This window comes from Myotis yumanensis, unplaced genomic scaffold, assembly GCF_028538775.1.
Source record: "Myotis yumanensis isolate MYYU_CA2020_CCGP unplaced genomic scaffold, mMyoYum1.0.hap1 SCAF_2, whole genome shotgun sequence".
Classification (NCBI taxonomy): Eukaryota; Metazoa; Chordata; class Mammalia; order Chiroptera; family Vespertilionidae; genus Myotis; species Myotis yumanensis.
This window is the reverse complement of record NW_027223753.1, coordinates 156,931,787-156,946,804: the sequence shown is the minus strand read 5'-3', so window position 1 is coordinate 156,946,804 and position 15,018 is coordinate 156,931,787. Positions and strand designations below refer to the sequence as shown.

The 15,018-nt window shown below is 46.9% G+C and overlaps 1 protein-coding gene across 1 annotated transcript in view; it reads right to left on the bottom strand.

Moving 5' to 3' along the window:
• ARHGAP31 (Rho GTPase activating protein 31) overlaps positions 1-12,321 on the bottom strand; it is a 100,477-nt gene extending 88,156 nt beyond the window's left edge. Inside the window, exon 1 of the mRNA XM_070406247.1 lies at positions 11,544-12,321. Within this exon, the coding sequence (XP_070262348.1) occupies positions 11,544-11,643 (100 nt within the window). The 5' untranslated portion in view covers positions 11,644-12,321. The remainder of the gene's footprint in view (positions 1-11,543) is intronic.
• Between the last annotated feature and the right edge of the window lie 2,697 nt (positions 12,322-15,018).

Here is a 15,018-nt window from a genome sequence, read left to right as displayed (position 1 = left end):
TCCAGGTTAACTCTCCTGAAATACAGATGAAACGAGAAGTTTGGATGGCTGTCACTATGATTCTAGCCTTTTGCCATGCCCTGATTTTTTTATTTTCAGTTTTGTCTTTAGGTTATTTTCTTTTTCTGATTAAAAAAAATATGTAAAATTTAGAAAGTTTGGCATAGTCCCACCCATGAAATATTTATCAATATACAAGAATCTTAAAACTAGCATTTTAGTAAAATAAGTAAATAATTGTGTGTATATAAGAGAATTCTTTAAAAGAGAAGAAGCCCCTAGGGATATATGGGAACCTTGGAATATTTGTTCTCAGCTCTCTCCACTTCCACATTTGTAGCATTACTCAGAACCACATTCTGAGTAATGAGGCTGAAAAAGGATAAGATTTCCAATCACTATGGAAAGAATAACCATAATTAACACTTAAGGAAGGTTTACTAAATTCCAGGCAGTGCACTAGTTCATTTAATCCTCATAATGACCCTGTTCAATAGGTATTATTATTAGCATCACAATCCCCACTTTATAAATGAGGAAACTGAGGCACAGAGGTCATCCATGATCACAAAGGTAGCATGTGGTAGAGATGGGACTTCAACCAACGAAGACTATCAGCAGAAAAGCCACATGCACCCGGCTGGTGTGCCTCAGTGGTTAAGCGTTGACTTATGAACCAGGAAGTCATGGTTTGATTCCCAGTCAGGGCACAGGCTTGGGTTGTAGACTTGATCCCCAGTGTGCAAGAGGCAGTCGATCAATGATTCTCTCGCATCACTAATGTTTCCATCTCTCTCTCCCTCTCCCTTCCTCTCTGAAATCAATAAAAATATATATTAAAAAAAAGAAAAGACACATGCTAACCATCTTATTATACTGTTTCTCAGAGGAAAGAGTATTTGCTTTCACGAAACTGCACTTATTAAGGCAGAAAAGCAAACGTACAGATCTTATGAAGATTTTAAAACATAAGGGTTGGGTCCTAGCTGGCTTGGCTCAATGGATAGAGTGCCAGTCTGTGGACTGAAGGGCCCCAGGTTCGATTCCACTCAAGGGCACATGCCCACGTTGCTGGCTCGATCCCCAGTGTGGGATGTGCAGGAGGCAGCCAATCAGTAATTCTTTCTCATCATTGATGTTTCTATCTCTCTCTCCCTCTCCCTTCCTCTCTGAAATCAATAAAAAAAATATTTTAAAAAATAAGGGTTGGAACAAAGGGCTTTATGAGAATTCAACAAATTAAGATACTCCATTCCCATCAATAATTTTAACATTTTTTATTCAATTTAAGTAGTGAAAAAACATGGTCATTGTTGAAAATTTGGACAATTTATGTATAAAGTAGAGTGAAGAAAATGAAAATCATGTGGCCTCACTTGTTTCTTTCTATGGGCTAACTCAACATTGTTCAAAGTAGGCCAAAGATATCAGAATCACCTGAAGCTCATCTTTAAAAAAATCTAGATTCCTGGGCTCCACCTCAGACCTACAAAACCAGAACCTGGGAGGAACTGACCTTAGAATGTCATCATGCAGCCGCACTTTGCAGCTTGCAGTCCTCTCCACTATGGAACTCAGTCAGTGGAATCTCACACACGTTCTCCACAGATGCAGGTACTACAGGGCCTATGCAAATGCCCATCTGAAGCTTCTATTTTGTTTCAAGGAGTCTAGAATGGAATTGAAGGCGTATGCCTTGTACTCCTTCTAGTGTACTAATACTGTAATAAATGTAACTACTATTTTTTAAATTTTGAAATTAAGTTAAAATTTAAAAGTGAAAACTACGTTTTTAGTTGTTCTTATGCCCAGTAAAGTATGAGTATCACTACCCGAGGCTGAGAAAGGGAGGTCCACAATTCTTGGGCCCGGAATTTAAAATTCATACTCTCTTGGACACAAGCTCCTCCCCCATCCTTTTCTTTGGAAACCAAATTGTCCTTAGGGACAGTAAAGAAAGAGGAACTGAAGAAATCATGTCCCATTTGAAAGTCAGGCTTGGGGTGAGGGGAACCAGATTTCTCGATGGGTATATTCACCTGACCTTCAGCCACAGGCTCTGTGCCCAGGGTCCAAACAGCTTTCATGCAGTCCCCGAGGGTGCCCAACAGGTTGAGTCCTCAGCTCTGAGCCTAGTTCAGAGCCCTGAATCTGGCTTTGCTTTTTGTGAAAGCAAAATGGCTCCTCTCTATTAACACCAGGCCGACAAAGGATTTTCCAAATATGGACCCAAAAGAACATGTGCACTTCGAAGGCCACAGTGAAGCTTAGCTAAAACTCATTAGGAAGAAAGCCAACAATTGACGCCAAAAGTATGAGTCCTTAAAGAACAGATCAGCAAGACAAAAGCCAGAAAGAGGAACAAAAATATGCATTGTAAGGGAGGGGTGAGCAGGGAGGTGTAGATTTATATGGAAGAGTTGACATCATTGTTTCCCAATAATACTCAGCATGCAGGAAACAGATGGGAAAGAAGTGGTGGAAGGGGCTACTTATGGCAACAGGGCATGCTCTCTGTTTAGAATCCCGCCATTTGGAAACTAAATGCTTTGCTTTGAAAAACTGAGGACGGATGGGAACTCCACTGCCAGAAGTCTGATCAAAGACTAACTAAATCCTACTGAACTTATCACCTTGGCAATGCGGTAAAGTAGAGCTGTGCGCATCAGACCCTGATTTACTACCAGCATAGCACGGCTGTTTGGGGCCAGAGGAGACAAAGGCATGGAAGGGGAATTTAATGTCAGGCAGACATGGTTTGAGTCCTGCTTCTCCCATTTCCTGGCTGGGTGACATCAGGCAAGTTTCTTAACTCTCTGAGTTGGTCTACATGTATAAAATGAGGGACAAAACAGAACTTCCCTCAGACAGTGGGGAGAGGGCAAGGTTTCGCCTTTATGCCATACAATTGGATTCAATCAAGAAACGTAATTAGGATCATCTGTTAACATCATTTTTAAAGGTTTTATCTTTTAATAGAATCCCTCATTCTCCTGACCCTGGGCAGGGCGTAGACATAGCTAAGCCAATTGCCATTCTTATTATCAGCTGTTCCGCTTTCTCCTGAGAGTAGGTTCACACGCCTGCCACTGAAGACAGCTTCTGTCACTCCAGCCGGGGTCCCCCTAACCAAGCCTGGCCACTATAAATAAGTCAAATCTCCACCCCTCCCCTCACCCCTGTGCAAGAGGGTGTGACCAATTACAGTGTCAGGCAAAACCATGTCGTTTCCTGTCTGCAGAAGCCAGCCACCCCATATCTGTCATTCCTCACAGCCAGATGATGTTTGCTTATCATTTTGTTGACTTTCCCCCCCTTACAAATGACCCACTCGGTCTGTTTGTTCTCTTTCACCCGCTGCCTCACATGGGAACATCCCTCCTTGCACATCCTTCAGCGCCCTCATTGCATTCTTCCTCGTTCTTCTTTTATTACTTTTTCCATCGTACGACCCTGAGCCCACGAGACCGAGAGCAGCTTGAGAGCAGCTTTGTAACCCAACGGTGTCTAGCACATTAGAGTCCCATGAAATATTTGTCATATTGAATTGAAAGCCTATACAAGATGGTTTCTGAATAAAATATGAAAAAAGGGGTAGGGCAAGAAATATGCAGAATTACACAAATTAGCTCCACTGGCTTTCACAAAGGTTATAGATTTATTTACAGTTTGCCAGAATCCTACTTTACATGTCAAACTGTTTATAACAGTAAGAGCTGGTATATGTTGCTTTTGGGCAGTGACATTCACCTCTTTCTTGAGGGAGTGCTGCAGAGGGGGTCTCCAAAGGCATTCTGGGCCAACATCACACCACGGGTGTGGTACCAGGGCCTGGTATGCATCAGCCAAGCTTGCACTAGAACAAAGAGTGCCTGAGACTCAATCCCAGAAACTCAGTTGGTTCTGGGGACCCGCCAAGAATGTGGCTCATACCAAGGAGTGATTGGTGAGGCACTAGAAAAAGGCAGTGTTTCTGGGGCACCCTGTGCAAAGTCGAGTTCACTTTCTATCAGGGAGTAGCCATTGAGGGGAACCTTAAATAATCTTAGATTCCTGATATTTCAGCATATCAGCAATGTCTCCTGGCCGGAGCTTCCTAGAAGGGATTTAACACCGGTTTCCCGAGCAGGAAACAGGGTCAATCAATCAGCTGCTGTGTGCCGGCCACGGGGCTCACCCTGAGAGGCGCAGTGAGCTATCAGATCTGGGTGAGCTTCGGAGTGCCACCTGCCTTCGGCAGAGCTCACCATTGGCTTGCACACACAAAGCCAGTCAGAAAGCAAAATAACAGGTAGAATGAAGACCAACCTGGGTGTCTCTGACTCTAAAGCAGCAGGTGTTCCAAGAGGGAAAGAGGATTGTGGCTGCAGTGCGCAGGGAGGAGCCTGGGAGGACAGGTGGGGGAGGGTAGGTTGAGAATGAGTGTGTGTGTATGAAAAGCACCTTGCATTTGCTATCCAAATGTGAGTTGTCGCTATTACTCTTAATGACTTAGGCTGGTGGGAGAACAAAGCAAAGGGAGAAAAAGCTATTTTTGCAGGTGTTTTCTCTCTCTCTACAAAACTGTAGAGTAAATGCCAAATTATGAAATATACTATTCTGGGAGATTGTGCTCATGCCTAAGACCATGGCCTTGGGAGTCAGACAGATGTGGACTTAAATTCTGCCTTCCCTATCTCTGTAATCTTGGCCAGGGATTTAACCTCTTCCAGCTGAGTTTTCTCCTCTGTAAAATGGTGATAAATAGCCCGATTTTACAATGTTCAAAATGCTACGTTTGTGTATAAAGTGGCACATAGTAAGCAATTACTGCAGACAGTAACTCTCACAAAAATAACAAGCAGGTCTGATTTGAGACTCAGCCTTCAGTTTTGGGTCTCCTTACTTCTCCTCCCTTGAGCCATCCAGCAGCCTAATGTTCTTACCTTTCCCTATTAAAGTTGCTGTTAGAAAAAACATTGAGGGCCAATATCTATTCTCCTCTGAACTGCAGTCAGAGTGCTTCCCCTGGGGGCTTTTATTTTAAGCCTCAGCTAAAATTGCATTCTGGGGGAAGATAAGAGGGACAGGGTGCTGTGTGGACTCCTGGCGTCCTATCAGGCTGTGGTCCCACCTCACTAAGACCTGAGACCAGCCCTTTGAGGGAGGAAAACCAAGACCAATAAAACTCAAGTGTGGCATTTGTGTTGGGGCTGGGAGAGAAATAGCTCAGAAAATTGAGTGGGCCATGCACCCATTAGCAAAAAGAAAATTAATTTGAAGGGTGGGAATAAGTGGGAAATTGCCACATTGGCTTAAATACATGGGAAGCAATGAGTGAAAAATAAAACAAAGAAAAAACAAAACAAAACCCAAAACACAAAAAACAAATAGCTCTATGTTTCCAGGTCTCAGGGCCCATGTGAAGAAACCATCAGAGGGAAGTGGAGTCCTGTACCCAGAGGCCAGGCTGATAGGCAGCTCAGCTTGATCGATCTGTACTGGAGGGAGTGAGCACCAGATAGCCCCAACCAGAGGGTTTATCACTACCTTGTTCCAAAAATAGTTAGCTACAATCTCTAATAGAAAAGGAATGGGGGGCTCTTGTTATTCCCAGAGTAAGTCCTGGATTTTTCAGCCCCGCCCCCTCTTTCCACCCACTGCTACAAAATCCCAGGAGGCTGGCTGCAGTGAGGTGAGTCCCTGGGACAAACAGTTCTCAGCCAGCACTTCAGAACTGCCTTGGTCAATCAGCTCCCAAACTCAGAATGTGCTCTCCCCTGCTCCCTGCTCCCACGGAACAGGTTTCCAGACTAGCCCACAGGTGTCCAAAGGAATAGGGGGCAATAAAAAGAATGCATGGAAACTATAGCTCTAGTGGCACTGGGGACCTTATCCACCACTTACAGCACCATCTTTGGGGAAATGTGCCCCTAGTTTCAATGTTTCTCCCTGTCCCAGCGCCAGGCCAGGCTTTCAGCTCCCTCCGGCCCCAGCAGAGTGTCTACTTGGCTCCAGGGCAGGTCTGGGGCCACAGGAGAGTGGGCTTCCTCAGCAGCCCCAACATCCTGAGGCTGGAAGGCATTTGGGTAGCTGCCAGCCGTGGTGGGTGGGGGTGGGGGTGGGGGAAGCGGGAGGCTATGCCTGTGGTCAAGGGGCTCTTGGCAGAGGTCTGGAGAGTGGGCAAGAGGGAGGGATGTGGGTAGGCGGAAGTAGCTGTTTCTATTCTGTGTGGGTTGTTTGTCATATCCAGACTATACAGAGTACGTTACAGTTAGGCTTTAGTTTGCTCTGGGTTTAAAGTCTTAATCCTCCTCTTCTGGTTCTTCCTGTTTCACTCTGGGAGCCCAGATTTGGGGATGCCCCTCTATACTCAAGCCCACAAGGTTGCTGTTCTGTCTTCACAAACTCCACCTCCAGGCCTTATCTTCTTTTTCAGTTCCCTGTGGGTCCAGGAGTGGCTGGGTATCTTTCTCAGATCTTTAGTTTCAGGTTGACATATTTCTCTTCCACTATTACACACTGGTGGTCTTCTACTCACAGAAGTCCTGGGAAAGCCCTGCATGAACTGGCTTCTCTATTCAGAGGGGCAGTCAATCAGCTTCTTCTTGGTGACTGATCAACCCATACGACCACATCGTTTACTCATTTCTTTGGAGCCCTCATTCATTCAGTCATGGATGGTAAGTGGTTATGCTAGGGCAAGCCCAGGGTGTTAGGATAAAAACAGCTACATTTGTAGCTTATTACATGCATGCCCTCTGCTAAGTGCTTTGCCCATATGAACTCATTTATCTTCACATCAGACCTCCCATCCCCATTCCAGAAATGGGGAAACTGAGGCCCAGAGGGTGTAACTAACTTGCTCCCAGGTCACTCAGCGGGGACAGGCAATGTGGGGATTCTATCACAGGCGGTGAGGTTCTGGAACTTCTAATGGGAGCACCCAGTGGGGACACCTGACTTGGGAGGGTCAGGGAAGGTTTCCCAAAGCAGCTGAGACTCAAGAATGAAGAGTTTGCCAGGGAAGGTGTGATAATGATGTGCCAGGCAAGATTCTAGGAGGGAAACAACAAAGCCAGAGAGACTACCCAGCCCTGGTTCTGCATTTGTTAAATCTTATCTTGAACAGAAAAAATATTTACCTTCCTTGCTAAGACTTTGCTCCTGTTTATGTTTGGGTATCTCGTCTATTTAATGTGGGTAAAAGCTTTCGCATTCTTCTCCTTCGTCATGACAGCCAATTTCAAAGCTTAATTGGTTTCTGCAAGTTTGTTCCCATCCCTTAGACTGTAGATTGGAGTCTGGAGTACACGATTCTTCCTCTCCCACAGGACCTAGCACAGTGCCTTAATGCCTTAATATGTATTTGTTAAGTAAATGAATAAAAAAAGTGGAATGTAAAATTATACTTATAATGGGCTTTTATGAATTTATTATGAACCTTTTTTCATCCCTCAAATCAAATATATATATATTTTTCTTTTCTCTCTTTTTCAATTTGATAACAACTAGAAAAACATCTTCAGGAATAAAAGGGCTCACAGCTCTTACCAAACATTCAGAGGGTGCATTTTGAATGGCCTAAGCTACTTACCTAGGGGGAAATGGCCTGTAAACCCCTGCACTTACTGTGGTCCTTAACTCTGCCCACATTTCAGAATACCTAGCTTTTAAAATCATACCCATGGCCGGGCACCAAGAGATTCTGATTTAATTGGTCTGAGAGGGGGCCTGGGTGTTAACTTTTTTTTTAGGCTCTCCACATGATTCTACTCTGCCACCATCATGGTGAACCCTGGATCAGAGCAGTATCACTTTGTACCAGGATCTGAGTAAAATGACACAGATTGTTTGCAAGGGTGGGCCAGCACGGAGGCAGAGCACTTTCCTGACAATGCTCTCTCAGGGGTCCCTTGACATCTCCCAGCACTCCGGGAGGACCCAGCGCACTGGGGTCAGAGGGGAGAGGTAGGAAATGCTTGCGGACAGACGGACGGATGCACTCTGGCCCTCACAGGACTTCACCCACAGCCTCCCAACCACAGGCGACAAAATGATGTGGTTTTCATTACATAGCTGCAAGCAAGGGCCTTCATATTCAGTGGTCAAAAAGAAGAAAGAGAAAACGACTATTTTCAGCATTAGCGGTGAGGAAGGGATGATCTTCTCCCTCTATTCCAGACAGGAAGAGAAAGTTATCTGGTTCCCAGGGGAGAGCTGGGGGTTGGGGCAGCAGTCACTGTGCTGGAGGGGAAGCGAGAGAGGCTCCTGCCAAGTTGGCCAGGAGCAACCTCATGCCATTCTTGGGTGTTCTCACCAGGCTGGAGAAAAGTGGTTCAATATGCAAAAGGGGGACATTGTCGTTCACACCAGGCCTGTGTGCAGCTAGGGACGACCCACAGGGTCTGAACCTGGCATCTGTGTGAATGCCCACAGAAACCGTAGACACAATTTGAGCCTGTGTGTTTTTCTAAGGAAAAGGGTTCCTGTTTTTCATCAGCTTCCTAACGATTAAGGATGACAACTGGCCCTGAGCAACTTCCGCTGTAAGATGAACACCTATTTGTCACCCACACACCCTGCCCTGTCAGATTTGTGCAACTGAAGGTAGCAGGGCTGAGCCACAGCAAGTTACGGAAGTAGATGACATTCATCCTCAGGAGTATCGCTTCCCCACATTCAGATGGCCTGAGCACAGCTAACTGTCACCAGATTTGTCCTTCACCCCAATTCGGGGCTTCCCCTCCCTGTGCAAGCACAGGGACTCCCTTGGTTTCCCTACATCTCTGTTCTTTCCTTCTGCCTTAGACTCCTAGACCCAAATCCATTGTTCTCTGTCACTACCCAGGTCCATCCTCGTACCCTTGCCCTCAAAGGTGAAGTAACCATGATGTCAGTTTTCAGAGGTCCTCCCCAGCCTTCGGGCTCCTAGTCAGCACAATGACTTGTCACCCTCAGGATTCTGGGCTGAACGTCTAAGGTCACGGACAGTGTCAGTTAAGAGCTGAACTCTACTTAGGTATGTCAGTCAGCTTTTCCTCCCTGCAGGCAGGGTCCAGGCCGTGGACTTCATTGTCTGTTAGGCAATACATGTTTCAGAAAACCCACAAGGAGGATACACCGTTTTAGAGAAAACATTAGCACTGACTTTGATTCTACACTATAACAAAAATAAGAGACAACTACCTAATTAGTTTTAGATGTGGGAAAACAGAAATCCTAATTACTTTCATTTATATACCAATTAAAAAAAACATGTATATAAGCAATTTATTATGTGTGCCCAATTCCCAGGTGGCACAATAATGGTGCGTGGATCATTAAGTAGGTCAGTTTCCTTTCATTTCAAAGCTGAACTCTACTCAGGTATGTCAGTCAGTCTTGAAAGTTTGCTGATCCCGTGGCTGAGCTGTCTGTTTGCAATTTGGGGGTTTGGGGGGCCATTAGAGGAGACTGTTGGCCTAGACATGGAAGCCAGGGAGAGGAGATGCGCCTGCTAGGCCAGGACCCTCTGCATCCTTCATGACTAACTGTGTGACCTTAGGTAAGCCAGTTTGCCTCTCTGGGCTTCCTCCCCTCCTTCGTAGAGCAGGGAGCACTGGGGATTGGTTTTCACATTTTTTTCTTTAAACAGTAACCCTGTCCTTTCCCCCCCGCCCCAGATGAAACATACATGGGACTCCAAAATGTAAAGAAAAACTGAAAGAAAAACTGCCTAAGTGGACTTCTGAGGTATCTTCACAGAACCCTGGGGCTCCTGGAGGCAGGACTGCCAAGCACTCCCATGCAATTCTCACAGCTTTGCAGGGAGGGCCCCAAATAACACCATGTCATGGAAGATGGCATCTCAGGAGCACTGATAGTGTACCTAGATAGTAACCAGAAGGCCCCTGCGAAATCGGGTGGAGGGAACATTCATTCTGAATTCCTGAGGGCAGTGGTTAAGATGTATACTTGAGCTCTCACACCTTCAAAAAACCCTCAATCCCAGCCATGGGATTTCAAATGTACCTCTCCAGATTGTTGGGACGGATGACACGAATGGACTCAGTTATGCCTCACTTTTAAAAGAGGCAGTTTTGAAACCTATGGTGCCCCCGCTCTAAAATACTGAGCCATTTGTCCTAATGACATAGCAGGCTCTGAACTCAAGAATACCGCAGGAATATCACACCACTGCAAATTACTAGGTGCTGCTCCGTCTCTAAAACACCGGAATTGAAACAAAAGCCTTGCACTGTTTTTGATCTGCACATTTGATATGAGCTAATCACATCATTCTTTGAGATTATTTTCCTGGAGGCAGAATTCCGCACAGTTAAGCAGCCCTTCAGTTGCCCCTTTTGTTGTATCTATGTGTAAGCACACGGCCCATAGAGTGGACGGTTTCCTCTCTCCCTGAAGTTTCTGAAGACAAGGCCTTTTTATCACGGGTAAACGCTGGGCCAGTCAACCTTACAAAAGGAATCATTTAATGTTCAATTTCCCCAACTTTCCTATGATTAAAAACTTCTAATCTCACCCTAGCCGGTTTGGCTCAGTGGATAGAGCGTCAGCCTGCGGACTCAAGGGTCCCAGGTTCAATTCCGGTCAAGGGCATGTACCTTGGTTGCAGGCACATCCCCAGGAGGGCGTGTGCAAGAGGCAGCTGATGAATGTTTCTCTCTCATCAATGTTTCTAACTCTCTATCCCTCTCCCTTCCTCTCTGTAAAAAATCAATAAAATATATTAAAAAAAAAAACTTCTAATCTCAAATGCTGGTGTTGTATTCTAGATTATTTTCTTTCCCCCTCCCCTGCCAAATATTTAAATTGTCTCTACTCTGCAGGACTCCCTCTACTTTTTCCCCTGCAATCTGGCCTTGAAAACAGAGACCCTCTCCTTTTCTCTGACATGCCCTAAGCTATTTTAAAATCGAGGCCCTCTGACCTTTTTACAACACTCGTCTTGTCTGACACACCAAATGCTGATCTGAAAGCCAAGAGGAGGTAAAGGGGCTGGGGGGCTGGGAAGGAGAGGGAGGGAGGTACTATGTATTTGGCATCAGTTCAGAAATTCAGAAAATGTTTGTGCAACCACTCCCCCAGCCAGGATCCACCGCACCCCCTTGCCTTCCAGCACATTAATAAAAAAAGATGTGAGCGATGAAATTGGAGAGCCCAGGAGGGACACCCAAGGTGGTCATAACTGTGGTCGTAACTGATCCCCATCCCACACGCCCAGCCCGCATCCCTCCTCTCCCGTATCCAAAGTTTGAGATCAAGGTCTCTGGAGTTCCCAGCCCTACCCCCCAGAAGTACCCGGCGAAACGGGGGCAGCACCGCCCAGTAACGGCTTCTGTGAGACCGACGGAAGGACTGACACCACCTCTGCGCGTTGAGGTGGCAGCGCTGTGCACCTTAAGAATCGTATTGTTCTTTTTTTTTTTAAAAAAAAAAAGTAAAATGAGCACGCAGGCCTGGAATACATTAACTTGTGAATTGAATCGCACACACCCCAGGAGAGTCCATCTCTCCCTCAAACAAAAAGAAGGAGGGGAAAAAAGGCGAAGGCACATTACCATCTTGTCCTGAGCTTTCCAGATACTCCGTCAGGTCGCAGCCAAAGGCGCCGGTGGCTCCCTTTCGTTTCAGCTTCTGCTTGGCACCCTTGTTCTTCATGAGTTAGTCCCCAAGAGGTTGCCCCTCCGTGCTCCCCTCCCCGCTGCTTGGCACCGCGCCGGAGATGGTCTCCGGGGCTAGATCACCGGCTGCCGCGCGGCTTGGGGGGCCGCATGGGCGTCCAGAAGCACTTGGGCCCGGGGCAGAGCGCATGGACCCCGCGGGGCGGCGCGGCGCGGAGGCTGAGACCCACGGCGCGCTCCTCCCGGGCCGCGGAGCCGCAGGCCGTGCGGAGCTGGCAGCTGGGGGCCGGCTGGCTAGGGAGTGTCACTTCCTCACTTGGAGTCCCAGGGACTTTCACAGGCTCTTGCGGTGTCTTGGGGTGTTTTCCTCCGCCCGCCGGGGAGGAAGGGCGAGCGCGGCTCTCCGCCTTTCTGGACGCCCGGAGCCGGCGCGGGCGCGGGCGCGGGGAGCGCGGGGCCGCGGGGGGCGAGGAGGCGGCGCGAGGCGGCGAGGGTCCTGTTCGCGGAGCCCGCGGTCCTGCCTTCAGACGGCTTCGGGAGAAGGCACAGCCAGCATCCTGTCTCCCTCGCCCGCCCTCGCGCCTTCCCTTTTTTCCTGTCTTACAAATCCTAGGATCATCCAGCTCAGGAAACGCTGGAAGGAAGTTCGCGAGGGAGGGGGGCGGGGGTGGAAATTTTTGGCAGCTCCGTGCCTGTGTGAGTGAGGAGCGGAGGAAGTAGGTGGGTGGGTTGAGGAGTGCGGGGTGGGGGAGAGATCGCGCGGCTCGCCGAGCGGCTGGGGCGCTGGAGATCACTGGGCAGCGCGGAGGAAACGCGGCTCTCCCTCCAGCACCGCCCGCCGCCGAGCCGCGGCTTCCTGCGCCACCGACGGCGCTGGGCAGGGGCGGGAGGGGGCGCGCGGGTGTTCGGGACGGAGGGGGCTCGGTGGGACCGAAAGAAGCCCGGCCTTGTTTATCCTCCTTGTCACCAGCGCGTTGACACTTTCTATTTCGGTGCCTGCCTGCTCCTACACAGACCCTGAAAGAGTAATGACAGGAACAAAACACAGGACTCGAGCGGAGACACTTGTCAGGGCTCGGTTTCCGCCCGCCGCTCTCACCCTCCACTCGGCGCCCAGGTACCCCCCAACCCAGCTAGCGCCCCTCCCAAGTGAGAGGAGGGCAGAGGCTGTGGCTTGGTAACCACTGCCCAGGGAATTAGAAATCTGGTCACAGATTCAAGTACACACACACACACACACACACACACACACACGCACGCGCGCTTGCATTATTGCTGGGCTTTCCTCCTTTCTGGACTCCCAGAAGCGGGTGTGATGGGGTGGAGAAAAAATCCAGGATTTAAAGCCGTTGATATTCTAGCGTAATGTGGAGAAAGCATCTCCCACAGAGAAATTATTGTTTCATAAGTTGTCTCAAGTTTTCAGGAGGGCATGTATTTTCTTCCCCAGTTAGATTGGAAATTCCTTGACTTCTGTGTACTCAGCACACAGTACTAGTAAGCACGCAAATTCTTGTGATTTAACCATTGGCGGTTTAGATCCAACTTCCTGTATAAATTCAACCCATATATAGACTTGAAGGGTAGGGACATTCATACAGCTCAGATTCCTGGTACAAGCCTTGCGTATAGTATTTTAGATACCAAATACCTTTTGGTCACTTATCCCATCAAGATAGTTTATGAACTTCAACCCTTGACCTCATCTCTTTGTCAGAGGTCACAATGAATGCCTGCCTGTAGAATCTGGCCCACAGATGTGTTTGGTTTGGCATACACCATGCTTCAAAAAATTTTAAATTAATTGCCAATACTAAAAAGTTAAGAGGTTTCCCACAACAGAGCTGGATTTCTGGATTCTCTTGTAAAAAAAAAAAAAAAAAAAAAGGAAGATCTGGTAACAGGGACACCACAGGGCAAGGACTGCTGATGCCAAGTTGTGTCAGTCCCCTTGGAGGCACCCTGGTTAGTCGCTCAGCCCCCATGCCTGTCTTCCCCCTTTGCACCTGCCTGGCCACTGCAGCCACTTGAGTCCTCAGCCCAGCCTCTGTGTATGTTGTCACCTTCTTTCCATTTTCCATCTGTCTCTCAATGACATCACCACATTGCCTCAATCTTGGTGAGACATCTTCAAGTAGCCACTGACTCATTTCTCTCTTTCTGCCCACACCTCCAGGCTAGTCCTTGCCAGACCTGTGAGTCCTTCAAAATGCCTGTGGTCTAGATTTCTTCCTTCCCATCTGTGAGATTGCTCCCTCCTCAGTTGTTAGAAAAACTCCCCAGTGGCTGAGTCTGGTCTCTTCCCACTTTACCCGCCCTGTATACTAGAGGCCTGATGAAGCTTCCTGTAGTATGGCTGTTATTAAATGCCTATTTTGCTCAAAACTGTCAATGACTCCATGTTGCCTCCTGCCAGAATAGCAATTTCTAAGCATTTTGTAATATTGCTGGTGTATTTAGGATAATGGCTTGTTCCTCCTTTTATTTATACAAATGCATCTCCACATGAGACTGTAAACATTACCATTGCCATTTGTTGAGGAGTTTACTGTAGCAAAAACAGTCATATTTGCTATTTCATCTGACCAACAGTGGATTTCATTACTTTGGAGGGGTACTTTTTTTCTGGGTCTAGGCCCCCTAGGCACAAATTATGGATAAATTGTCAGGCCCTATGATTTACCTTTTTAAATCTTTAAAAAAATTTTTTTAACTTTTTATTTTGAAGTAATTTCAGCTCTAAAAATATGCAAAAAATACTCAAAGAATTCCCATATACCCTTCACCCAGCATTCCCAAATATTCATATCTTTTTTTAAAGAAAGGGGTTCTGTATTTTCACTGCTTTTAAATATATTTTATTGATTTTTTTACAGAGAAGAAGGGAGAAGGATAGAGAGTTAGAAACATCGATGGGAGAGAAACATCGATCAGCTGCCTCCTGCACACTCCCTACTGGGTACGTGCCCGCAACCAAGGTACATGCCCTTGACGGGAACCGAACCCGGGACCCTTGAGTCCGCAGGCCGATGCTCTATCCACTGAGCCAAACCACCGAGGGCTATTCATATCTTACATAACTAGAATACAGTGACCAAAATTAGGAAATTCATATTGTCCCAATATTAACTAATCAACAGACTTTATTCAAGTATGAATTAATTTTTAATTACATATCATTTTTACTAAATAATGGTCTTTCACACAGTAAAGTTCAACAGTTAAGTATGAAAACAGTCATTTACAAGTAATTTGCAAAAAACATTTCCCAGTATAACATTAGCTATGTACCAGATCCTCTTACTCACCATCAAAACCCAGCAGGTGGAGGTTGTCACAAAACAGGCCTGTCTAGGTGAACCAGTAAAGCTAGTAACCTTGACCTGGCCCTAGGATTCTTCTATGCTTTACT